This window comes from Ctenopharyngodon idella, chromosome 8, assembly GCF_019924925.1.
Source record: "Ctenopharyngodon idella isolate HZGC_01 chromosome 8, HZGC01, whole genome shotgun sequence".
Classification (NCBI taxonomy): Eukaryota; Metazoa; Chordata; class Actinopteri; order Cypriniformes; family Xenocyprididae; genus Ctenopharyngodon; species Ctenopharyngodon idella.
Window position 1 is genome coordinate 21546041 of NC_067227.1, and position 24286 is coordinate 21570326.

The 24286-nt window shown below is 35.7% G+C and overlaps 2 protein-coding genes across 12 annotated transcripts; both read left to right on the forward strand.

Moving 5' to 3' along the window:
* Positions 1-259: 259 nt before the first annotated feature.
* Positions 260-11668, forward strand: dnajc5aa (DnaJ (Hsp40) homolog, subfamily C, member 5aa). 3 transcript variants are annotated; one of them, XM_051904191.1, is made up of 5 exons: positions 260-418; positions 4034-4165; positions 7514-7727; positions 8454-8625; positions 8747-11668. In XM_051904191.1, exons 2-5 carry the CDS (start codon positions 4056-4058, stop codon positions 8857-8859), a joined length of 609 nt encoding a protein of 202 aa, XP_051760151.1. In that variant the 5' UTR covers positions 260-418; positions 4034-4055; the 3' UTR covers positions 8860-11668. The 3 variants fall into 3 exon arrangements, with proteins under 3 accessions (XP_051760151.1, XP_051760153.1, XP_051760152.1); XM_051904193.1 differs by having other exon boundaries at positions 8454-8640; positions 8747-8894; XM_051904192.1 differs by having other exon boundaries at positions 296-425.
* Positions 11669-13750: 2082 nt separating this feature from the next.
* tpd52l2a (tpd52 like 2a) lies at positions 13751-23977 on the forward strand. 9 transcript variants are annotated; one of them, XM_051902373.1, is made up of 10 exons: positions 13751-13952; positions 14389-14486; positions 16709-16857; positions 17153-17212; positions 18314-18361; positions 19883-19984; positions 21533-21556; positions 21905-21949; positions 22505-22553; positions 22739-23977. In XM_051902373.1, the coding sequence occupies exons 1-10, from the start codon at positions 13934-13936 to the stop codon at positions 22805-22807; spliced, it is 663 nt and encodes a 220-aa protein (XP_051758333.1). In that variant the 5' UTR covers positions 13751-13933; the 3' UTR covers positions 22808-23977. The 9 variants fall into 9 exon arrangements, 7 of the variants coding, with proteins under 7 accessions (XP_051758333.1, XP_051758335.1, XP_051758334.1 ...); XR_007931193.1 differs by lacking the exon at positions 21905-21949 and having other exon boundaries at positions 21533-21646; XR_007931192.1 differs by lacking the exon at positions 21905-21949 and having other exon boundaries at positions 21533-21583.
* Positions 23978-24286: the final 309 nt, after the last annotated feature.

The window sequence follows — 24286 nt, forward strand, 5'->3', positions numbered from 1 at the left end:
TAATGATTCGATGCAAATTCTCTATTCACCAGAAGGTGGCGACAGAGGACAATTGAAGCTGTATGATTCATGAAACATTAAGGATCATTTCAAACAGTACCAAAAATTAATTACCAGCACCTGTATTCATACTTAAACTCACATTATATTAGGTAATATCAGGGTTACTGTTTTGACTTTTGAGCCACATCCTCTCGATGACAGTGTAAGACCCCTTTCAACCAGTGAAACGGGCCTAGTTCTACAGGGGGTGATGCGCACGTCGTTGTGATGATGTCACGGGGGGGCGGAGCCGAGCGAGATCTGCTGCATCTGGTACACTTACGTGATCGCGCGGTTCCCGGGGATGCAACCACAAATTTAACATCGTTTCTTTAACGCACTGAAATTAAATCACGACGCCGGGGCCGACGAAGCGGTAAGAGGTGCATGCGTTGAAGCCTCATTACACCTTAAGAAAAAAAACACATTTTGCCTGCTTTTTTGATTTAGCGATGGGCTTGGGTGAATTGGTCTTATGTGGTCTAACGGGAGCGCGAGCTAACAGGCCAGATAATATGGATGATGGAGCGCAAAGCAAACCAAAGCACCGGGGCCCTTCCTGGTGATGCAGAAGCGGAGCAAGTCAGACATAAACTATAAAACCGTTCCGTTTATTAAAGTAATCTATTTCAATGTAATCTTTTAAAATAGTAGATCGCAATCAGCATTTTGTAGAACATAAAAATGGTCTCATTGCCGTTTGTTGCTTAGATTTACATCAGCAAATCCCCCATCCTCAGCTTTATATTGTGAATGAATGAATCATATGTGTTTCTTCTCTTGCTGACATTTTATTTGAATAGAGATTCCGTGACGCGGAGAGTAGTGCGACATTTCTAGTTAGAAAAACGAGCGCTCTTTCATGCAGACCGAATAGCGCAGTTACGTTTGGATCTGTAAACGGTAGGGATGGGAATCGTGCGGAATGTGACGATTCTGATTTTGATTCCGGTTCCTTATTAACATTTCTTTTAGTACTTCTGAGTAAAAAGTATTTGGGGTAAAAAAAGAAGAAGAAAGAAATTCAGTTCGTATCGCACTTAATATATTTTGCCAAATCATTTCAGATTTCAACAGAACAGATAACCTATAATTAAACCAGAAATAACTTGTAAAATGTATGTGTGTACGTTTTAATGACATTTTAAAGGTTTTTAGAGGCGAACTAGATGCAGTATTATGCAATAATTGGCCCTAAAGAAAAATGTATTTTTCTTATATGTGTGTGTATATATATATATATATATATATATATATATAATTAACTAACTAAAAAACTTTATAAAGTACCAATAACAATTTTCTGATGAAGTTGGCATGAAACAGAAGTTCCAAGTTGACCTATAGTCGAGTGAAATGGCTTCTTGAACAAGTAAAAATGTACTTGTAAATGTACTTGATTTTGTCCATCAGGAATTTGATTGGATGGTTGCGGTTTGCTATTGATGTGATCTCATGTGAGTGACAGGTTGTCCCGCCCTCGCGCCAGTAAACACATCATCAGAGAAGAGATGTTATTGCAAGAGGGATGGGAAGTTATTCTGATTAAAGATAATGAGGGCACGTGAATTAAAAAAGTGTTGTGCACGGATAAATCATAATAAAAACTGCAGTATTCCGTAAAAAAAATTTTGCGAATTGCTAATTTTGCTTTTATGGTGACTTTAATTTGAAGTCAGACATGATTGCTAAATTAGTGAGTCAAATTAGTAGCAGCTTCAACTGATTTATAATGTGTTCGGTTCATGAGAGACTTTTCATTTGGGAATCATACTACACTGGTAGCGCTATAGCTTGGAGAAGAACCGACTCAAAACTCGATTTACTCTCTTGAGTCAGTTCTTTTAATGAATCAGAATTCACGTTTGAGAACCACTAACAAAATTCTACCCATACCTCCTGCTTATTGGCTGTGTCCCACAAACTTGTGGGCTGTCTACTTAGACACCATTCTTGGGGATTATAGGTGGGTCAGGCCTGAAAGTTTAAGTGAACGATGTTGAATGCAGCCAGGCCCTTTTTTCACCTCCTGAATCCTCATGATGCATCTGGAAAATGCTTATCCATAACACAAAACTCTTGTAACACTTCATTTTATCATGTATAGATGCTTATCATTCACATCTGTATTAAACACAACCTACAATGAACACTGTATGAATATAAGATTATAAGATGAAATAAGATTATTTGCATATTATTTGCATATGGCAAATGTGAAGTAGGTTATGGTAGGCCTATTCATCAGAAATCTTTGTAATCTAATCTGACTTACAAAAATGTACCTAAATTTCTTCTTGTGAGGAGTCCCACTCTCTTCCCCGGGAGCCCTGAATGCTTATCTCAGTTATTGGGGTCTGGCAGTGCTGAGTAAACTATCTGAGATACTACAGTCAGCTGAGGAAAGCTCAGTGTGCATAAGATTGATTGGACACAAACCCAGGCCCTCCAGACATGATGAGACAAGCAAGCACATGGAGAGACAGATTAACACTTGCTTTATTCTCCCACTGATATGAAATTATGTATTTCATGTGCTTTAGTACACCATAGTAAGGCTGTAATCTACAGTCTGCACATGACAATATGGATTTGAGTGATTCACAGAGGGCAACACTTATGAAAATCTGTCATCACCCTGCTGGGTTGTGAATATGACATCTGCTGGAAACTGAACCCTGTGATATCCTGTGGTATCGATTTCTCCTTCTTGGGACCAACACGAGAATCAGCTGACAGGAAAAGTGTGAGTCAGCTAGTAGTGAATCATGAGTAATACTTCTGATCACTAGAGAGGGCTAGTTATGAACATTACAGTAGAGAAGGATTGGTTTAAAATGACTATTGAGCAAGTTGTCATTAGAAACGTCTTTGTGATATTGTTCTTGCGTCAATAGCCTGAACATCATGCTATGACAGTTGGACAGAAGCAGCGTAAAAATTCAGACAGTATGGTGTTCATTGTTGTTTAGCCCCTGTTAAAACCTTTATGCCGTCTTTAAAGATCCAGCTGCTCTGTTTTGTCTCCAAGCTGAAGTATTGATTTGAAATCCATTTAAACTACTAATTATCTTGAGTGGTTTTAGTATTTAAACCTCAAACTATGATCTGGAGAATATTGGACATGTTCTCTCAGCAGGCTGTTCATCTGATAATGCGTTTTTTGTGTCCTCTGAGGTTTTTAAGGCACATTTATAATCAGTACATATTTAGCAACGCCAAGGGTTTCCAAACAGTTGATAAAATGAGAGCAGACATCTGAATGAGATTTTGTTAGGTGGTTTTATCTAAACAACAAAACACTTGGGAGTGGGAAAAGCTTGCCACTTTGGAATACCATTGGAATAATAATACATTAAAACATTATTTTCTTCTCAAGTCATAGATCTGAAAAATTCAGTTGTAGTCTGTCTTATGTTTACATAAATTTCTGTTATGAAAGAAAACCTCACTTCAATATGTATGGTCTGTTTGAGAGTATTCCATCTTTGTGACATCAAAAATACATTTTCATTACTAGTTTCAGACAGCGTTACAATAAATTAATGTTATGCCAACTTACATGCACACATATCGAGCAAAATATTATATATACAGTATATGCCATATGATTTCAGTTAGACCCCAGATTGACCAAACTACATGGAATATGGAATATGGATTGTATAAAAAATAAAGGGAATTTAAGTAAACTTATGGTGGCTGACTAAAAAAAAGGCTGATAAAGAGAGAGAGTGCAAGAAAAGATCAGTAGATGACCTAAGCAAATCATGAGGATCCGTAATTATTTTTGATTTGTGGTGGTGATGATTATGATGAAGGTCATTTGACATTTGGTCAGTGTCCTCTGTCGTAGATATTGCATTATAAAGTTCCCTAGTGTTTAAATTATACACTTTAATATATGTGCTTTGTATTTTTTTTAAGAATATGACTTTTTTTAAGAGTTTGTAATATTATCATCCAGCAATGTGTGTTTGTGTGTGTTCAGATTGTTGAGGACCTGATTTGCCATGGCTGAGCAGCAGAGGCAGCGCACTCTCTCCACCTCTGGAGAATCACTCTATCATGTTCTGGGTGTCGACAAAGTGGCCACTGTTGATGACATCAAGAAGTCATACAGGTGAGTTCGAGAAGCTCCGGCCCTTCCACAGCATACCTGTACAGCGTTCTGTTCTTCATTTCACTTCTACTACTCTTATTGGCTGTGGTTTTCATCAGATGTTTATCGGCTAAATGCAGCACACAGCAATGTGGAACCCTGCAGCTCAATAAAACTAAGTGCATTCAGGGACCGCTTCCCATGCACAGTTTTAGCCTACTCTAGGACTATACGAAAATAGTGGATCTCATTATGAAGTGTTTTTTAAAGAGATATCACAGTGTGAGGTTTTCATGGTACGTTAACCTATACTAGAAATATCACAGCATTGCTATCACTGTATTATGCATTAATGATATTTCATGATTCTCAATACCAATTTATAACAGAAAAAATATGATAATAAACTACTTTATAATAAAAAATAAAATATTAACTCTTTAAAGGGATAGTTCACCCAAAAATGAAAATTTGCTGCTAATTTACTTACCCTCAGGCCATCCAAGATGTAGGTGACTTTTTTTCTTCAGAAGATTTTTAGCTGAAACCGTGGTCCTTGGTGATTCATATAATGCAAGTCAATGGGTGCCATCGCTTTAAAAGTCAGAAAAACATATTACAGGCAAAACAACATTGTTACCCGTGGCTGCTGATGATACATTGAGGTCTTATGAAGTGAAATGATCGGTCTGTGCAAGAAACTGAACATTATTTATCACATTAATACTTGTAATCCACAGCCTCGGCAAACTGTCCTGAGCGCATTCACGGCATGCACGCGAGCTTCCTGTTGTATAATGATGTATGTTTACGACAGAGAGGGAGGACACATGTGCTGTATTGTTCATCAAAATCATACTTACTTGTGCTTATCCTGGATGCAGCAACCTATATATGTGTGATCTCAATCGGGAAGATTCTCAGCGTTTGAGCTCCTGCACATATGCCATTATGCGACAGTAATCTTGTGCTGCAGACTGTCGTGAATGCGCTTAGTACCGTTTGCTGTGGATTACAGGTAAAAATGCTGTAAGTAATGTTCAGTTTCTTGCACAGACCAATCGTTTTGCTTCATAAGACCTCAATGTATCGTCAGGAGCCACGGGTATTAGTTTTGTTTTGCCGGTAATATGTTTTTTTGACTCTTAAAGTGATGGCACCCATTGATTTGCATTATATGAATCACCAAGGACCACGGTTTCAGCTAAAAATCTACTTTACTGTTCAACTGAAGAAAAAAGTCGCCTACATCTTTGATGGTCTGAGGGTGAGTAAATTAACAGCAAATTTTCTTTTTTGGGTGAACTATCCCTTTAAATTAAATGAAAAACATGGCCTATCATTTAAATTTTTTCTACTTAGTAAACATTGCTTCTCTAGTAAAGGACAAAAAATTATTTAAGTTGTTCTCATTAACTTAATTTTTTTAATTTATTATTTTTTGTGGCAGTGACAGGTCTTTTGGGCTACAGCCATATCTGAAATATTGATAAAAAATACTCCATTCTCTTTTTTTGAGTCCAAATTTGTGACATCAAAAACCCATTTTCATTTATAGTTTTAATGTTACACCAAATTAAATGGTACAATTATCAAGTTTAGTATATATATGTAATATACTGTATATACAGTGCTCAACGTAAATGAGTACACCCCCTTTGAAAAGTAACATTTTAAATAATATCTCAATGAACACAAAAACAATTTACAAAATGTTGACAAGACTAAGTTTAATATAACATCTGTTCAACTTATAACATGAAAGTAAGGTTAATAAAATAACTTAGATTACACATTTTTCAGTTTTACTCAAATTAGGGTGATGCAACAATAAGTACACACCACAACAAAAACTACTACATCTAGTACTTTGTATGGCCTCCATGATTTTTAATGACAGCACCAAGTCTTCTAGGCATGGAATGAACAAGTTGGCGACATTTTGCAACATCTATCTTTTCCCATTCTTCAAGAATGACCTCTTTTAGAGACTGGATGCTGGATGGAGAGTAATGCTCAACGTGTGTCTTCAGAATTCCCCATAGGCGTTCGATTGGGTTCAGATCAGGAGCCACTGAATCACTTTCACCCTGTTCTTCTTCAGAAATCCAAGAGTGGCCTTAGATGTGTGTTTAGGATCATTGTCATGTTGGAAAATTGCACGACGACCAAGGGCACGGAGTGATGGTAGCATCTTCTCTTTCAGTATAGAGCAGTACATCTGTGAATTCATGATGCCATCAATGAAATGCAGCTCCCCGACACCAGCAGCACTCATGCAGCCCCACATAAGGACACTGCCACCACCATGTTTCACTGTAGGCACCATGCATTTTTCTTTGTATTCCTCACCTTTGCGGCGCCATACAGTTTTGAAGCCATCAGTTCCAAAAACATTTATCTTGGTCTCATCACTCCAGAGTATAGAGTCCCAGTAGTCTTCATCTTTGTCAGCATGGGCCCTGGCAAACTCTAGGCGGGCTTTTTTGTGCCTGGGCTTTAGGAGAGGCTTCTTTCGTGGACGGCACCCATGCATGCCATTCCTCTGCAGTGTACGCCGTATTGTGTCACGGGAAATAGTCACCCCACTTTGGCTTTCTACTTCTTTAGATAACTGCAGTGAACTTGCATGCCAATTTTCTTCAACCCTTCTCATCAGAAGACGCTCCTGTCGAGGTGTTAACTTCTGTGGACGACCTGGACGTCTCTGTGAGATGGTTGCAGTTCCATCTTTTTTAAATTTTTGTACCACTTTTACTACAGTATTCTGACTGATAAGTAAAGCTTTACTGATCTTCTTGTAGCCTTCACCTTTCTAGTGTAAAGAAATTATTTTCTTTCTCAGGTCTTGTGACATTTCTCTTCCATGTGGTGCCATTGCTGACAGCATGAAATGGGAAGGGGTTTTAACACCTTTTTACAGTCAACTATCTGCTGGACACCTGTGTAATGAATAATTAGACTCACCTGTGGTTGAATTCTTGTTAAATTAGACATTTGTAGTCTAAAATTTAGCTTTGCTCCAGAGACTTTCAGTGGGGTGTACTCATTTTTGCATCACCCTCATTTGAGTAAAACTGAAAATTTTGTTCTCTAAGATATATTATTGACATTACTTTCATGTTATAAGTTAAACAGATGTTATATTAAACTTAGTCTTGTCAACATTTTGGAAATTGTTTTTGTGTTCATTGAGATATTGTTTAAAATGTTACTTTCAAAGGTGGTGTACTCATATACGCTGAGCACTGTATTGGTATTAATGGTATTATATACAGTTTTTTTTAGAATAGATGTTGAAATTGTACAATATAACATTCAAATCTGATATATTGATATAAATTTTTTTTTTTTTTTTTTCTTTTAAAGGAAACTGGCATTGAAATATCATCCTGACAAGAATCCTGACAATCCTGAGGCAGCTGATAAGTTTAAAGAGATAAACAATGCCCATGCCATTCTTAACGACCCAACAAAGAGAAACATCTACGACAAGTATGGCTCTCTGGGACTTTATGTGGCTGAACAGTTTGGAGAAGAGAATGTCAACACTTACTTTGTTCTGTCCAGCTGGTGGGCCAAGGTAAGACTCTGAGTGGCATTTCAATAAAAACATATAATGACATCATCAGTAGTGCAGTATAGAACTAAACATATACAACTGTTCAAAAGATTTTTTTAATGCTTATGAAAGAAGTCTCTTATGTATGGAAGCCCGTTTCCGGCACTAAATAAAAAAATAAAAACAGTAATTGCGACTTTTTATCTCACAATTCTGACCTTTTTTCTCACAATTGCAAGTTATAAAGTCACAATTCTTAGATATAAACTCGCAATTGCGTGATATAAAGTCACAATTCTTAGATATAAACTCGCAATTGCATGATATAAAGTCACAATTCTGAGATAAAAAGTTGCAATTACCGTTTTTATTTTTTTATTTAGTGGCGGAAACAGGCTTCCATACTTATGCTCACTAAGGATGCATTAAGTAAAATGTAAAAAATAAAATGTAAAATGCTATTATAATTTAAAGTAGCTGTAACTTTAATATATTTTAAAATGTAATTTATTCCTGTGATGACAAAGCTTATTTAGTCAGCATTCTTTGATGAATAAAAAGTTTTTATTTATTTGAAATAGAAATCTTTTGTAACATAAATGTCTTTACTGTCACTTTTGATCAACTTAATGCATCCTTGATAAATAAAACTAAAAATCAAAATCTTTCAGAAAAAAAAAAAAAAAAACTTTAAATGGTAGTGTGATTCACTCTAATTTGTTGTGTTGTCTTTGTCTCCCCCTACAGGCTCTGTTTATTTTCTGCGGCCTGGCTACAGGCTGCTACTTCTGCTGTTGCCTGTGCTGCTGTTGTAACTGCTGCTGTGGGAAGTGTAAACCACGGCCACCTGAAGGACAGGAACAGGAATTCTATGTCTCCCCTGAGGACTTAGAGGCCCAACTGCAGTCCGATGAGAGAGGTTAGATATATTCATGTATGTTAAAAGCCCGTAACATGCAGCATGTAAACAGCTATTCCTATTGTCCTCAAGATTCTATGTGTTTAAACCATTTTTTCCCCCTGTTGAAATCTTTCTGCAGAGGCAGGTGGAGGTGAGCCTATTGTGATGCAGCCCTCGTCTGCTACAGAAACCACCCAGCTAACATCCGACGGTTACCATACTACTTACCACACTGACACCGGCTTCAACTAAAAGCCTCACCCTCTTCACCTCCACCCCGTGGCTTGTCTCTCGCCACTCTGTGCCATTTAGCTGAGGGAAAAAATATATGAATGGAAAGAATCCTTCAACTACAACTAAAAAAGCCTGTTTTTGAGATGGAGGAAAGCCAGCGATGGAGCTGAATTCTTTAGCGTATCCTGTCCCTTATTCAAACACCGCTTCCATCACCCACACAAGAGTGGCACACATCCGCCTCACCGTACCGTAACTTAAAAAACGAGCTTAAGAAAAAAGATAAAAATGATCCTGTCGTTTACCCTGATCTCTTTGTTGCCTTTGACCTCCGATCTTGCCTTCCACTCGTTCCCTCGCTCCTCCAGCCAGATTTGCTCGTCGTCCTGTGGCATGCACTGTTCCTTGACTTTGTTTAATGAATTTTTCGCAGTTTTTGGTATATTTATTGACATGAAATGTTTGTTCCCATTTATACGTACTTGAGTGTGGTTTAAAGTTGACTCCGTGAACGTGCCATAGGTGGCTGCACTGCGAAACAGCAGGAATATATTTCCCTCTTAAAATCTCAAATATTCTCTTCGCATACCTCTCCAATCCTCCAGAGTTTGAATCTTTCGTGTTCCTATAGGCCATTTTATCTGCTTTGTGTCATTAAATTTAAGTTTAATTTTGAAATTAACAACATTTTACGTTAATTGGGTTCTATGGATTGCTTCACTTTGTTTTTTTCATTTCATAATAGCTTCACTTTTTTGAGAGAAAGAGAGAGATACAAATGATGCAATTGATAACATGCCATTCCTTCTTAGTATTTTGCTCATTTACATCTGGGTGTTTGTGTTCCTGTGTTGTTTTGAGGACTATTTGCAACAAGCTGAGCAAAAATTAGGACTCTTCTCTATATATGGAATGGATTTAGCTGTCATCTCTTTGTAGTTTGTAGGTTGTTCATTGATGTGGGCACTCAGCTTTGGTCTTAGTGTTAAGCTCAGTTTGGCCCAGTTGTGTCTCTTTTCTCTTGTTAAAAGAGAATCGCGAATGCAAACTGACATAAACTCCCATAGTGTCATATCTTGAGTGTGTACGTAAGGTGGAAACTAAAACAGATGACATTTTTATATAGATATACAATCTACACACATCACATGTATGTACAATATATGTATATTTTGAGCATTTTTATATTTTAGTTAAGATAACTATTCTTTGTGTCTGTGGTACTGGCCTCTTGTGGTCACTTGAGACTCCCTATGCCAAGATATACTGTATATTGTGAGAGAAATGCTTGTTTTTTTGCAGTCATTAATTACTGGGTGGTAGCCATTTAAGTTGTTTGTTTATCAGATTATTTATTGAAGTGGCAAAGCTCTTTTTAACACTACTAGCATCTGAATACAGGTTCAAAGTTCAATCTCAAGGCCTGAAATGACTATATATATATATATATATATATATATATATATATATATAGTCATATATAACCTGACTTAATTGTCACAAAAATAATACATACACTTTTAATTGTCTTAAAAACAGGCTTTTTTTTCTTTGTGCAAAATATACTGTTTTTTTTGTCCTGGCAAATCCTTCCTCTTTCTGAGGGCAGAGTTCACAATGAAGCAAACGCAAGACTGTGTGAGAATATTATTATTATTTTGGCAGTTACCTTTTCCTTCATTTCGTGAAGTTGGATAGATAACATTTTTTTGATAGATTCCCCTCTGAGCAGTCTCAGAGATGTGGCATTATCCCTCAAAAGATTAAACTAATAAATTAAACCATTAAACTATTTTTGTGTCATATAGCCTAATTATGTGATAGGATCCTGAACCTTCATTGTGTTGCTCTTGGTTACATTTACGCTTTGTATTTTCAGTGAAATTGTGAATTAGATGGTGTGTGGTGATGTCACCAACAGCTGAAAGGGTTTGAGACAGTATATCTGAAAGTGCTTTAATAACCTCCTTATACCAAACCTGATTTTCTGAATTTGCAGTTACAAACACTGAGATGATCATCGATGCCATATTGACTCATGCTTTTAACTCAAACATCCCTCACTGCCTGCTTAGATGGGCAGGTCTGTATTGTTTTTGTCATTTGTCTGTTCTTATTTTTCATTCTCAGCTCTAACTGGAGCTTAATACAAATGTCACCAGCCATGTTTATTCACACTTTCTAGTTACTCTTCAAAGGCCAATGATTTTTCATTGAATTGTTTACATTTCGTTATTGAGTACAATGGTATCTTCAATCACTATCTGCTCTCTTTCTCCTCTCTCTCTCTCTCTCTCTCTCTCTTATTCTGTTTCTCATTCCCTCGGTCCAATGCTCTAGATGGTTTTTAATGGATGTTAGCCTCTGTGGTCTTTTTCCTGTGCATTTATCTGTATCAGAACTACACTTGTATAAACAGTATGGCTTATTCATTAAAATGTTGAATTTTAAGTTGAATGAACCTTGCTGAAAAAATAAAACATACTGGAGTAAAATTGTCAAGAAATTGTTGCATATTATGTCTTCAGAAAGAAGAGAAAATGTTTAGTGTAATTATAGTGAAATGGTAATTTTATGCATTTTTTAATTTTATTTATGATCTTATTTTGTCATGTTTATAATGAATTGTCCTTGTTTCAAATGGTATGTTAAATGAATCTGAATCTAAAACTATGCTACTCATAGTTCTATAGTGAAGGTCTCTTGTACATACACTGAATTATTAAAAATAATAATACTAGACCTTTATGTTGTAGCATGGTTATTGTATGACTAAAAGATAAAAAACATTTATTTGCTGGTGTAAAATAAATGTTTATGAACATTTGGTGTGGCTGAGAGTACTCTTCTTAAATTATATTTTTATTATATACAGTGCAAAGCATAAATGAGTACACCCCCCTCTGAACAAATACAAAAGATGTATTTTCTTTATGATCACTAATACAATTCATGGAAAGATGGCAAAACTAAAATGTATTAAACATATACATAATAAAAACTGAGAAATATATGTCATTAATAGCCATAAAATAAGTAAATTAGCCAATTTTGTTTAAATTAAGGATTGCAAAAATGAGTACACCCTAGATTTAATTCAACAAATGTATAATATTCTAGTACTTAGTATGCCCTCCATAATTTTGAATATACTGCTCTGACCCTTCTTGGCACGGAGTGCACACGTTCATGACAAATTGTCACATCTGTCCTGTTTAACTCCTGGATGATGAGCTCCTTAAATGCCCTGATCTTTAATGGGGAGTGTTGCTCAACTCGTCTCTACAGAATCCCCCACAGGCGCTCAAGAATGTTAAGATTGAGTGCAATACATGTAGACAGAAGGTTTTTCACCTTGGGAGAATGGATATCATCATTGTCATGTTGAAAAAATGCCCAACAATGCAGGGAATGAGGAAAGGGTAACATCTTCTGTTTCAAGTTTGTGTATTAAATTACACAGTGGTGTGGGAATTCATGACAGCATTGATAAAGCACAACTCCCTCACACCTTCAGCACTCATACATCCCTATATAAGAGCTTTACTACGACTGAACTTTACTGTGGGAACCAGGCACTTCTCACTGCACTCCTCCTCTAGCAACACCATAACATTTTGGATGCTGTTAGATCCAAAATGATTGATTTGGTCTCATGAGACCGGAGTATTGATTCCCAGAATCTATATTTTGTGAATATGGGCTTTAGAAATGGCTAACTGACTTTATTGTGCTTTGGCTACAGTAGGTAGTTCCAGTGAGAACAACAACCATGCATGTCATTTCTGCAGGCTGCATCTTACTCTGTGAGATAAACACTCGCTTGGTATTTCTCCTGCTCTTTGTCTAGCAAAAAATCCCTCATCACTAAATGAAAGCTTAAAATTAAGGCCTGATTATTTCAGGGGCCTTGTCACAAGTCCATTGTTTTTGAATTCCTGTTACTTTTGCTATATTTTCACACTTAAAACAATGATTTGGTAATCCTCTTGTACCATTGTCCTCTTTTGTGCTAAGAAATAAGTCTCCTGACAGTTTTCTCCCAAGTGGTTCCATTGTTGTCAGCATTAAGTCTGAGAATGATTATATAACACTTTAATTGTCAAGAAATTACTTCTCTTTAAATGTTTTGGTTCAACATACTTACCTGTTGATCAAACATTGCCTTAAACTTACACCAGAAAATTTTTATTTCGTTTTATTTAGTAACTTTTATTGATAAGAAAATCTTATTTTCAATCTTATAATAATTTTGACATGCTTCTTTGGTAATTGATTAAGCAGACTTGCTGGAACATTATATCTCTAAAGAACCCTAACATGTCTTCTAAGTAATTGAGTAATTGCTGACTTTCAGAAGTTTCAGATGGGGTGTACTCATTTATGCTGTGCACTGTATATATATATATATATATATATATATATGCTAGAAAAGTGAAATGAGAAAAATTATAAAAAATATGATGGATGATGAGTTTAGTGTAAGAATTACCCTATCCTCTTTATGTAGGCTGTATAGAAATAAAAGGCTGAAGAAAGAATGTTTTTTTTTTTTTTTTAAAGAAAATTTCATAAACGTAGTTTTTATTCATAAATATAAATCATGTCAAATTAATCCTTTAATGTATTACTTAATATTATGATTAGGGTGCATTGCTACATTTATGAATGAAGTATTTACCAACATTTTAATATTGCTAATTAGAATATGCAATAAACACTCATCTTACACCATATTTGTATCTTCAGATGAGAGTGATAATACCAGCAGCAACCAAATCAAATTTCCAAAAAGTACATGAAAAGCGTACTTTTTGAAAATTATAAAAGTAATATATGTTCTGTATCCTCAGGTAAAAGATATAAAACTGCTAAAAGTCGTTTTAATCCCAAAAAGCGCGAGCGCAGGGCGTGGTGACGTCATATCCGCGCTCCGGAAGCTCAAACCCGTCGCTGGTTAAACTTAAAGCCTCTTGTGTATGTCGCTCAAGTCAGGGAGGGTCAACTCTCTTTTTTCATCCATCCCAAAATATACACGGTGACATTTGTTTACACGCAGATAAACTTGATCGAAGATCGTATTTAATCAGAAATGGACTCTTCTGAGCACGGTAAGTATCGTCTGTGTGTGAGTTTTCTGTTTTGAGCAGGTGCACTAAAGATGCGTGTCTTCCGAGTGGGTGGCGCTTATAAAAAGTACAAAACAAGCCTTATCTAAAGGGTTATAAAGAGAGTGTCATATAGGAAAACTCTAAATATTAACGAAAGGCTTCGTTTAATATCGTGTTTCGCGGCTTTAATTGTAACCTTCAATTGTATGCACTAAAACTGTCGGTACATAACATGCCAGGTCTGGTCGGCCTGACAGCTGATCATGTAGTAGCTTGCGATACTAAAAAGATACACTGTCTCGATAACCTTAATGCCACCCCTGTTATATAAACACACACACACACCCTGATCTTGTGGCTCTCCTGTGAAGTCCCACAGTATCAGTACATCAGCTCTTCTGGCCTGAATCCCTGCATTTTTTTTATTTGTATATAGGCTCTCCAGTGACATCTCCAGGTGTAGCCATTGGAGGGACTCTACCACCAGGCCTGACAGAGGAGGAAGCAGAAGAGATACAGGTGGAACTCACCAAGGTACCGCAGACTTTATCCACCACCCTGAACTCTTTACTCCAAGAGTTAACTCTCACACTTACAGCACAATTACTGCCAAGATTATATGAAATGTTGTGTTGTCTTAACAGGAGAATTCTCTCATCAGTTACTCACCATTCTGTTGTTCCAAACCCATAAGACTTTTGTCCATCTTCAAAACACAAATTAAGATATTTTTAATGAAATCTGAGAGATATCTGCCTCTTCATTATAAGTCTGTTCACCCCAAAATGGTTCAAAACATTCATAAAGAGATTGTAAAATAAATCCATATGAATCTAAAGGTTTAAACCAAGTCTACTGAAGAGACATGATCACTTTATATGATTTAATCTATGCTTTTATGATCAGGAAACAGGCAGACAGCAATTAAATATGATGAACAGAAGCTTAAACATACTTGTTAGGCACACAAGAATGAACCTCATTGTGTGAGCTTCTGTTTACCAAATTTCAGTGCAAATTTTGTTGGCTTTTTTTATTCCTAAATTAAATTTTTCATCATATAAAATGATCATGTCTTTTCAGAAGACTTGGATTAAACCGCTCAATTCATATGGATTCATTTTACGATCTCTTTGACTTTGAATGGAGGGACAGAAATCTCTCAGATTTCATTAAAAATATAATTTGTGTTCCAAAGGTGAACTAAAGTCTTATGGTTTTGGAATGACATGAGGGTGAGTATTTGATGATAAAATTTTCATTTTGGAGTGAACAATCCCTTTAAAGTCACTTTCTTCTGTGCAACACAAGATGTAATAATGGCCACTTTTGGCTAGAATGTTCATGATTTGATGGTGTTTATTTTGTTCTCATTGGAGCTTGACAGCCACTGGTCACTCTTTGCATTTGTAAATAGAAAAGAGCAGCTTGGTTATTCTGCAGTTGTATTTAATGTTTATTTTTATGTTAAAGGTACACTATGTGACTTTTTTTGTTGCTGTTGTTCAAAAAGAACAAAGTTTAAATAATGAGTAATAATGTTTTATCCTGATTCACTATGGTAAGCCTATTATGAGTGTTTATATTTTAGACCTGTCAGGATGGTTTTCACAGGAAATTGTGTACATACGTCACTCCCCGTGCATGTCTCGTCATATCTGTAAGAAAAGTTGTTCTGACTATTTTGACGTGTATATAGGTTAGTTGTCACAACGAATGGGAAAGGTTGCACGCTAAATCTCAAACCTTTGGGGAATCACCCGTTTAAAAAAAACAACAGTCTGCTGGCCAAAAGAGAAAGCGACAGAGCTCGTAATAAAATGAGAATCAACATTGGCTTGGCTTTTCGGAGATGATTTTATTACTCAACAAGTAAGGATTAATAATTGAACAGATAAATTGCCATATGTAGCTCTCTAACAGAGTTCATTGAAAAGCATTATCTGTTGTGAGGGGTCATTTCATTATAGTTGTTGTAACGCCGTGCTGGAATTTATTTTCATAGAAGTACCGTGTCTGTTAATGGGTATAGCTACAGTAACGTCTTAATCTAGTCATCTTGAGATCCTTTCCATCTAAACTGGTTTTATGTCTTAAGCCTAGTAGTGAATGTTTTATGAACAGTAGAATAATCTCTCACTTTTTTTAGTTATGAGAGAGAACCATATTCATCCACACAGTCACGCAGAGCCGAAGCACAACAAAACAATGTTCTTCTGCAAAATGCGTGCAGTTTTGTTTTTTTAACTGCTAGAGGGCAAAAAGTTACATTGTGTACCTTTTTAAATATTTTTTTGTGAATGCAAAACATATTACTAACTTTTAAAAAGTGTGATATAAAACATGAAATGTAGTGATGCAGTAAAATTTCTTCACACAAAAATATTTGTCTGTAACAGCAAATATATGTTATGAAAAAAATAGTTTTGAAGGGTCAAAATCACCGATCGAAACAGTGACGTTTAATTGGTGCTTTACTGATTATGCACTGTTTCAAGTATCCATTTCAGCAGTGTGGATGCTAGAGTAGTAATATGTAAAACATGTTTGGCAAAAACACATGACCCTGAACAGCATACAGAGTTCAATTTCCCAATTACCAAAACTTTACTTTTGTTTCAGTTTTTGTGTTTTTTTTGGTTGGTGTTTCTGTAAGAAAAATCATTTTGGTGCATCACTAATAAAATGTATTATTTTTATGGTGAGGCCAGTCATTCTAAGCATTTGTTTAGGTTTATCTTGTATTTTTCTGTTAGGTTGACGATGAGATTCAGACACTGAGACAGGTTCTCATGGCAAAGGAGAGGCACGCCGCTGAGCTCAAGCGCAGGCTTGGCATCAGTCCCCTCTCTGAAATTAAACAGAACATCACCAAAGGCTGGCATGACGTTCAGTGCTCCAATGCGTGAGTACATTCTGTCTGTTAAACCTGTCCTCTCTGTTTGAAGATCATCTTAACATCTGTCTTCTCTAATCTCATGCTGTTTTTATGTGCTGTCTGAATCTCTTAAACGTGCCCACTAAAGGGACATAATATTTTATTATTATTATTATTATGATATATATCAAATTAATATCTCCTCAGGCCTATTTTCTTGAAGCTAATCGTTGGTGTTCTTTCACTAGCCTCTCAGGTTAAACCATTTAGGGGAAAAAAACATTTTTAGTTTCCGTTAATGTTTCTATATTTCTGCTTCTAGTTATATGAGAACCTCACAAACTCTTGGAGACTTGAATCGTAGAGTTACCTCATCTAATTTGTGAGTTTTCTCTCTTTTGCCTGTAGTTGCTTGGTCTTGTGATTCTGTTTGCTAGGTGTGGACCTGCTGCCCTCTTGTTTCTGTTTCATTTGTATCCTTTGTACGTTCATTCCAAATAAATGAATGTTTCAGTGTTCCCTTTCCATAAGGGAGTTTGCCAGCTTTCAAAAAAAAAAAAAAAAAGATTTTGTGATAATTACCTCTGTTCTATGACAGTATTTCTCTCATAATTAATAGATCAATTATGATTAATTATTAATCAAGTTATATGTTTTATTAGTTCTGATTATATTACTTGAACAACGAAGCTGGCTAGCTTCTGATGCTCTGTGAAGTGAGAGACATATATAAAATAAGATGAAATAAGAGAAAAAAAATACAAAACTAAAAAGTTATTTAGTCCTTGAGGAAGGATCCTCAATGTTACAAGCCAAAAGTACAAAATAACCTTTCAGTTTTATTATATTTGTCTCTTACTTCCTATTTATACCAAGCTCAGATGTCCTTTTTGTCTGGATTTAGCCATAGTGGTTACACCTGTGCTGTTGGGTCTTTGGACGTTTGAAAACAGTTTGAATGAATGAATAAACAGACGTTCCCTCCCACCCAGTTATAAATATGATAAAAATAATATGATATCAGCGCTCAATTAAGGTGCATAAATAAAAAAATAAAAAAATAAAAAAGGTATTGAAACATGCAGATTTTTAATTCTCTTCAGCAGAATATTTTGAGAGTAGTACTCAGTAATGTGTAACTTTTGTATACACTCAAAAATATTTTGCTTATAGTGTTAGGAAGGGTTTTAAGACAACTAAGCCTAGGAGAAGTCAGACCTGTTTTAGGAGTTTTTCAACATCCCTGGGTGGTGATTTGCATTCAGATCTGTGTGTCTAAATTCTGTTAATGTAACCTTTTAAAGTTTAGGTTTGTGTTCTGGACTGGCCACTTGTTAACCCTTTAATTTTGTCATCAATTTGAGGTCTAATGTCAAAATCTTTTGACATCCATAGGTTTATTGCAGTGTGCACAGTTCACAGAATTTAAATAAGACTTTTGTATGTTATTATATGTTAGTAATGTGGAAATTTGTGTTTGTAGATACCTTACGGCTTCAGCCACACTTGAGGACATTGGACGTTCTGATGCGTGAGTTTTTTTTTTTTTTTTTTCCTAATAATAATTTATTTTAGATTTAAATGCATTTTATTTTATTTTTAGATGTTCAAAATGTGTCTGCATTTTTTTTTTCCTTCAGCTTCAACCTGCCATATAAAATGTGTTAAGTGAAATTATTAATTAAAATCTTAGATTTAAATTTAATTTTAAAGCATATAGCTCTGTGGATAATAATGTAAACATCATAATGTTAATACATATGATGTTTTATCCATTGTTATTATAGTTGTGAAAAACAGCACTCAACAACGCTTCAACCCTGAAATAGGTTAAAATCCTTTCTCTTCAGATTGAGAGACTTTAATCTTGTAACAGCACTGATGTCACTGATGTTTAAGAAACTGAACAACAATCTTCTCAGTGACATTAGTGCAAAGTTTCCTAACCGTCATGGTGTGACCCACTAGACCCCTCTAATGTCAATGAGATCAGATCATCAAGAAAGGAAGGACAGAAGGAAATTTTTACTAAAATATATTTTTTAGGTTGAAATCATCCTCACAGGCACAGTGATCTCAATAAATGATGTCAAACCTTTGTCTCTTGAATTGCCAACCCAGATCCATAGCCACCACGCTAACCCCCTTGTCAGACGTGTTAGATATCAATGATCTGCTATACTGTCTGATCACAGACTTTGAGGCTACATAGAAAGGGCAGGTTGTGCAGTTTGGGAAGGGTGTAGTGATTGTGCTCGGGCATGTGCTGAAAAAGCTGACTTGGAGAACACATGATGGGATTTTCCCCAAGCAAAGTGGCTTAGTCTTACCTAAGGTCATTAGAAGGCTGTGTGAAGGAGCCTGTGTGGCTGTGTACTTGTTTGCTTTAGAGATTACATTACGAGTGAGAGACTGAAAGAATTGTGTGAAGAAAAAAAATTGTGTATATTTTTTGAAAAGGACAGGTGCTAATGTATATGCATGTGCATCTGTTTGTGTGTTTGTGAATGGTGCATTTGTCTGTGTGTATGAGAGTCAGGATGATAATGTGTTCGAAGCTGATTCTGTGCAGGAAGTTTCAGGCAGCAGCATCTGGTACAGAAAGATGGACAGACAGGTGTCTAGATAGTTTGTCCTGTTAGCTCTTAAAAGAATAATTCACCTAAAAAATGAAGAATCTATCCTTATTTATTCACCCTTATGTCATTCAAACTCATAGCTGTTATTGTTTTCTGTGGTTAAAAAAATTAATGCACTATTCCATGAATTTACACTACTATTAAGTTTGGGGTCAGTAAGATTTTCTGAAAGAAATTAATAACTTTGAGTGTGAGGCATTTTCAGGTTTGATGTTTACTTTAAACCTTTGGTTGCATGCCTATATTATCTATCTAAAAATGTTGACATGTTCTTGATTCATTGCCCTCTGAAGAGATGTTTTATGTTGCCGTCTTGGTTTTTAGTTGCCTCTCTTTTTGAACACTCAGCTACTGTAGTTAAATGACAATTGATGTGTTTAAAATATAACTGGTTCTCTCTCTCTTCTCTGTAGCTATAAGAGGACTCAGGAGACTCTGTCTCAGGCAGGTCAGATGACATCAGCTGCGTTCTCCACAGTGGGCTCTGCCATCAGAAACCGATTTGGAGAGATGAGGTGAACTCTATTTTCCTTCTCTCATCACTGTTTTTCTTACTTCTACTAATCTCAATCTCCCACCTCTTAAACTCTTCATCTTCCTTTTCATCCTCCTCTGTGATTCCTTTGATTTCTCATGATGGTTGTTTTCCTATTTATGTTTGAAGCTGGTCTTGTGGCTTCAACTTTCAAAGAGGTATTCTTAAGAGAATAGAGCTGAGATCCTCTTTTTAAGTCTGGACAAATGTCCTTTTTACTTCCTATGATAAAACTTCAAGAATGCATTGGTAGAAACTTATGTCACCTCTACGTTTTTGAATACTATTCTGCCGTAATGTGACATTTGAGTGATTAGGATATTCAGCAAGAAGAAATGTAGGGTAAGGCTTAATTTGGTCAGTATTATTAAATTATGAAATGTGGTCTCTGTATGACAAGTAGCTGAAAAATGGTTTATTTGAAATAGTGTACACTGATGAATCATGCACAGTAAGACTATGAAAAAAGAAAATGGGGTCAGTTCTGATTTAATGTTAAATTTAAATTGGCCGGTGGTGCTAATTCAAACTTCAAACAGACAGTTCAATACGTATTTGTCTTCATAGCAGATTTTCAGACTTCTAGCCAACAGCCACTGACTGTCTGTAGCTGCAATAATAGGGTTTTTGTGTGATGGGAAATCTCCAGATGGCTACAGTTCTGTGATGTTTAGCTTTGAACAGCTTGTTTTGAACACTGTGTCAAGGAACAGACCTTATCAAAATGAGATGTTCTGCTCTGGTTTGACAAAAAATAAACAGGTTGTATATTTGCATAGCTTCTTAAATCATGTGATTATGCTTCCTGTGTTCTGTGTACATTTGTTTTTGCTTCTCTGACTAAAAACGTTACACACACTACCATTCAAAATTTGGGGTCGGCAAGATTTTTGAATCCTATGACATCTCTTATGCTCAACAAGGCTGCATTTATTTGACCGAAAATACAGTAAAAACAGTAATATTGTGAAATTCATGTTAAAATAACTATTTAATATATTTTCAAATTTATTTTATTTTCAGAATCATTACTCCAGTCTTCAGTGTCACATGATCCTACAGAAATCATACTGATATGCTGATTTGGTGTTCAAGAAACATTTCTTATTGTCAGTGATAAAAATAGCTGTGCTGCTTAATATTTTTGTGGAAACAGTAATTTTTTTTTTTTTTTTTCAGCATTCTTTGATGAATTGAAAGTTCAAAAGAACAGCATTTATTTAAAATAGACATTTTTTTTTGTAACATTATACATGTTTTTACTGTCACTTTTGATGCATCCTTGCTGAATAAAAGTGTTAATTTCATTTAAAAAAAATACTGACCCCAATGATCATGAATGGTAGTGCAGGTTAGCGTCAACTAACATCCTATTCTACATCCTGTATTTGCACAATTTGTTTCTACCTTTTAATTTTACTCTCTCTTGCCCTAAATATCATCAGTATTATGTTGTGATAGAGGTTTGAAGTGGTTCTTTTGTTTATTGCTTTGTTTTTCTCCACACCGCTGCGTTCGGGCTGCTCAGGGCTCTGCCGTACTCTAACTCTGGGTAAGAGCTATACGAGAGCCTGCACAGGTAGCAGCCATCTTCCTTTTGAAGTCCCCTGTACCTGTGAAGATTTCTGTAGAACATTCTATGGTACCTGTGGAGCTATAGATGTATCTGAATCTATGTTTATCACTGTCACTGAAGTCTTAGTTTTGCATGACCTTAAATTATTAGAGCTATGATAGAGATGTTAGATATAAGATTAACCTGTCTAAAGTTTGTTCTGATGTCTTAATGAGTTTTTCATTGTGCTCTGCAATCTCTCTTTCTCTCTGCTCTGTGCTCGGCTAACGTTGTCTGCTCGGCTAACTCTCCCTGCTCGCTCTGTCTGCAACCTGCTCTCCACAGTAGCAACTTTTCCATGCGTCACTCTTTAAGTATGCCAGCTATGAGGTAAATTACCAGCACTTCTCTCACCCATTTCCCTCTGCATATTAATACCTGGCTGACCTGTACAAATGTTTTTATTCAACTTCCTTGCTAGGAGGATCATTATAATACTTGTATATACTATTATAATTTAAGAAATAGTCAACCTATTTACAACAAATATATATACACACACTTTTTATAGAGTACAACAGGTGCAAAAAGACAGATAGTATCAGGTAGAACCAAAGCGATGGTCGACACAGTTTAAGAATATTGCAGATACTCAAAATTAGGACGCATCTCTCTTTATTTTTTGGATGGAAAGCAAATGCTTTTTCACTTTGTTTATGCTCTGTCAGCACTGCTTCACCTAAATGGGTAGAAAAAGCCTTTCTTTTTTTCCTTTGTATACCTTAAAGGTGTCTGTTTGTCAGTTGTTGTTGTTTTTATTTTTTTTTTATTTTTTTTTTTTTTAGGTTTTTAAAGCCCCCATTTTAGGTTGCATGTAAAAAAATAAATAAATAAACTCAAGCCAGTATTGATTAGTTGTTATAATTTTTAAAAATATATCCCCAGGAACTCGCCAAGCTTTAAAACCTTCGAGGACAAAGTGGAGAATATGAAGGTTAGAGCTGTTCATTTTTATCTACATTGAATGTTTTTAAAATTGGTTTTATTTTAGTTCTTGCTTAACTTAGCACAACTTGGTCTGTTTCTGTTGCTGATAATGACTATATAATGTATGTTTATGTTTTGTTTATGCTGTTATTACTCCATCCATCATGTGCTGTCCTGTTATGTCTCCTAAAGTACAAAGTAATGGGGCGATCAAATGGAGAGAGCGACAATTCGCCAACCAGCAACAACGCACCTTTCTGAGCAGGATGCACAACCTCATGACCGAGAACTGACCTCTGTGATCCCTCTTAAACGCTGTACCCAAATACACTCCAGTTTCTCCACAGCTACATTAACTTTCAATGAATGTACACACAGAAAATAATGCTTTATGAAACTAAGTTGCCAACAAGCAATTACTTGAACATCTGAAGACTGCCACCTTTGCAAATGCATTGTAGTCAAAATAAAACATCTCAAATTAGCATATTGAAAAACTGGAGAACCCTTTTTGAGACTGTTGGGTTTTCTTCTCTGCGCCAAATTACCTTTAAATGTATTATTTTATTTTGTCAAACAACAGGGCTTCTCTGACACTTCAGTAGTAAATGGTCTGTTACGATCAGCATGAAGAGGTTAAACTCACCTTTAGAATGTCCTAAAACACTTAAGGCTTCCTCGGCCTGCTTTGTCACCGCTGTTTATGATTGTTACATGCTTCCTACATTGAATATTGCACTGGTTATTACCCTGCTTGTTACTCAGGGCAAAAGGTGCTAAAGCTTTCCTTGTGACAAGACTTGAGCACCAGATGTGTATCATCTGTCATCTCTGAAGGTGTGTACTAAATTATTCACATTTATTTTCTTGTCTTGTCTGTTTTGAGTTTTTCCCAAGTTTTCAAAGTTGTAATAATAATAATAAAAAAACTACAACTGTTCTAAAAAAGACATTAAGAGATTCAAGCTACACATAATCTCTCCTGTTTCTTGGTTTCCTGTATTTTAGATTGTGGTGTGTCTTGAATAGAATTAGCCTTTTCCCCTTCTTTTTCAGAGTACATTATTGTAACCATGAGTGTAAAGTCATTTGGTGAGAAGATGGGTTTTTATAAATGATTTACTTACTAAACAGATGGAAGGCTAATATTTTCAAGTAAGATAATTAAATGTAATGATTGTAATGTTTAATCCAAATCTTGTGGTGGGCAAAAGGTCGATTTCACTGTGAGGTGATGGAAAACACATTTTTACTTAATTTTTTTGATGATTTGTGTTCATTCAGCTAGTGCTGATGGAAGCACTATCCATGCGATGATCTGTAAAAGAATGTTACCATACTGACATAACTACTGCATAAATGTTTGATGCTTGGTGGCTGTAACGTACTACACTGTTCGGGGTTTATTAAAGACAATGAAGTAAACGAGAATATTGTGGTTTGATCTTTATTTGCACACAATGCACACATTCAGAATGAACCTTATTTCTCATGCAGCCTCACTTAATGGTCAATAATTATAACAGACAGCAGGTGGCGACAAAAAGGTGTTTTTGTATTACACTGAACATTTATTTGTGCAGGCTGTTATTAATTTTATTCTATTAGACTTGTAACAAACAGATTGGGACGAGAGGATTTTTTTTTTTTTTTTTTTTTTTTACAGTATTGGATGCCTATGTATGCAATTGTTAATAATTATTTTTACCTTGCTGTTAGTAAAACATCCTCCACAGGAGA